This window comes from Babylonia areolata, chromosome 21 (assembly GCF_041734735.1).
Source record: "Babylonia areolata isolate BAREFJ2019XMU chromosome 21, ASM4173473v1, whole genome shotgun sequence".
Lineage (NCBI taxonomy): Eukaryota > Metazoa > Mollusca > Gastropoda > Neogastropoda > Buccinidae > Babylonia > Babylonia areolata.
In genome coordinates this window covers 46,330,549-46,333,048 of record NC_134896.1, presented here as the reverse complement: position 1 = coordinate 46,333,048, position 2,500 = coordinate 46,330,549, and the positions used below count along the sequence as shown (strand labels likewise).

General features: G+C 49.4%; 1 protein-coding gene across 3 annotated transcripts in view; it reads left to right on the top strand.

Moving 5' to 3' along the window:
* The first annotated feature begins 5 nt into the window (after window positions 1-5).
* The window catches only part of LOC143295971 (uncharacterized), a 19,863-nt gene continuing 17,368 nt past the window's right edge, over window positions 6-2,500 (top strand). For 2 of the 3 annotated variants that reach the window (XR_013057097.1, XM_076607678.1), the window contains exons 1-2: window positions 6-126; window positions 2,034-2,500. The exon at window positions 2,034-2,500 is cut by the window's right edge and continues 561 nt beyond it. Coding sequence is in view for 2 of the 3 variants with exons in the window: in XM_076607678.1 (XP_076463793.1) it covers window positions 2,061-2,500 (440 nt within the window). In the remaining variant the exon portion in view is untranslated. Of the gene's footprint in view, window positions 127-1,920 lie in introns of all 3 variants that reach the window. The other variant, XM_076607679.1, reaches the window with a different exon arrangement.

Here is a 2,500-nt window from a genome sequence, read left to right as displayed (position 1 = left end):
TACCCCAATCACCTGCCTGCATCGATGAAAGTTCCGTTGTTAGTTGTGGGTTGAGAAGGAGTGTAAGGAGATCGATATTTGTGGAGAGGTGTTGCTGTCGGTTACCTGGCTCTGTGTGTGAAGCAGGTATGGTGCTTGGAATATTGCGGGTTTGTTTGCTTTTGAATTTGCGTTTTTTGTATAGTTTGGTTTCGTTCTTGTTTTTGTTTATGGGAGAGGTATGTTGTTTGTGATATTACTTCCCTCCAACTCACCTCTCTCTCTCTCTCTGTGTGTTGTGTGTGTGTGTGTGTGTGTGTGTGTGTGTGTGTGTGTGTGTGTTTTGAAGTGCGTGAATATAAATACGTATTTGTGTGCAGGCGTATACATGTATCATTCTGCTCATGTGTGTGTCTCCTGTGTTCTGCGTGGATGTGTGGGTGGATGGGTGTGTGGGTGTGTGTGGGGGGGTGTGGGTGTGTGTGTGAGTGTGTGTGTGTCCAGGTTAGTGTCGTTGGTGTGGCAGGGGGAGGGGGTGTGAAATCAATTCTTTATACATGTTCAAAGTATGGCCGGTGTCCTGGTTCTAAATCCAGACACAAGTGGCCTGACACAGCACGCTCGCTTTTTTTTTTTTTTTTTTTTTTTTTTTAACATGCCCACAGGCGCATGAAATGTGCTTAAATTTGTAAAAAGCTGTTGCCCCTCCCAGTCTCTCTGTCTCTGTCTCTGTCTGTCTCTGTCTCTCTGTCTCTGTCTCCCAGTCTGTCTTCCTGTGTGTGTGGTTTCTCTCTGTCTGTCTCTGTCTCTCTGTCTCTGTCTCCCAGTCTGTCTCCCTGTCTGTGTGGTCTCTCTCTGTCTGTCTCTGTCTCTCTGTCTCTGTCTCCCAGTCTGTCTCCCTGTCTGTGTGGTCTCTCTCTGTCTGTCTCTGTTTCTCTGTCTCTGTCTGCCAGTCTCTCTCTCATCTCTGTCAATCTATCTCTCCTCCTTTTTTTCCCTTTAATGATTTGATCTTTCCAATGATAGTCTGTCGTGTCGTGCTTAAGTAGGTAATGTACATGCTTTCATTTATGCGTTTTACTGTCATATATAATTGTGTGTGTGTGTGTGTGTGTGTGTGTGTGTGTGTGTGTGTGTGTGTGTGTGTGTGTGTGTGTGTGTGTGTGTGTGTGTGTTGCCTTCTTCTTCTTCTTCTTTCCGCTTTTTTTCTTTGCCCTTGAGGGCTGGATGTAAAACAGCAGATGTGCTTACTCCACTACCCTCGTGAAATAAAAATTCCTTTCGTTTCTGTGTGGTTTCTCTCTCTGTCTCTGTCTGCAAGTCTCTGTGTGTGTCTGTGTGTCTGTTGTTCTCTCTCTCTCTCTCTCTCTCTCTCTCTCTCTCTCTCTCTCTCACACACACACACACACACACACACACACTATACAGATGAGTGTTAATCATAATGAATCACATACACATATGCGCGCGCGCGCGCACACACACACGCACACACACACACACACACACACACACTCACACACACACACACACACACACACACACACACACACACACACACACACACACACACACACACACACACGGTAACAGAGTACATAGTCTTATTGCACCAGGTGAATGGGGATGACACGGAGCACAGTCAGCCAGAGACACGGACACTGCTCCGTGCCGACCTGACATGGTTCACCGCCACACGGTGCTTCATGTGGGTCCTCAGGTCCTCTGACGTGACGCTGGGACTGTCCTCAGGTCCTTTGACATGACGCTGGGACTGGTCCTTTGACATGACGCTGGGACTGGTCCTTTCACGTGACGCTGGGACTGGTCCTTTGACGTGACGCTGGGACTGGTCCTTTGACGTGACGCTGGGACTGATCCTTTGACATGACGCTGGGACTGTCCTCAGGTCCTTTGACATGACGCTGGGACTGTCCTCAGGTCCTTTGGCGTGACGCTGGGACTGGTCCTTTGACGTGACGCTGGAACTGTCCTAGGTCCTTTGACGTGACGCTGAAACTGGTCCTTTGACGTGACGCTGGAACTGTCCTCAGGTCCTTTGACGTGACGCTGGGACCGCCATGGCAATCCTTCAAGTTTTGTTCCGACGTGCTACGTCACGCCGACTCCGTCTGATGGCGGCTGCCAACGTGTTCGCTTGCACTTTCGTCACCGTCATGACAATGCTGACGTCATTCGTCGGTTACTTTATCATCGTGCCTGTCATCTTCAAGGATGACGCGCGGTCAGCGCTGTTCCACCGCTTCCTCATCGGCTACCTCTTCGTCAACGTGTGTGGCAACTTCATACTCTGCGTCTGTACGGACACCAGCACTGCACGTTCTGTGAGAAGGACCACCACACGGCACAAGGGAAAAGCTCCATCCATGTCTGCTCTAAGGAAAGCTAACGCTTTGAAAACGAACTCCAGCCTTCCATGTAGCTCAGAAAGTGTGCTGGCTGAACGTAGTGTTAAAGAGAGTGAAGGAGAAAGTCGCCAGAAATCCAGCAGGCTAATGTT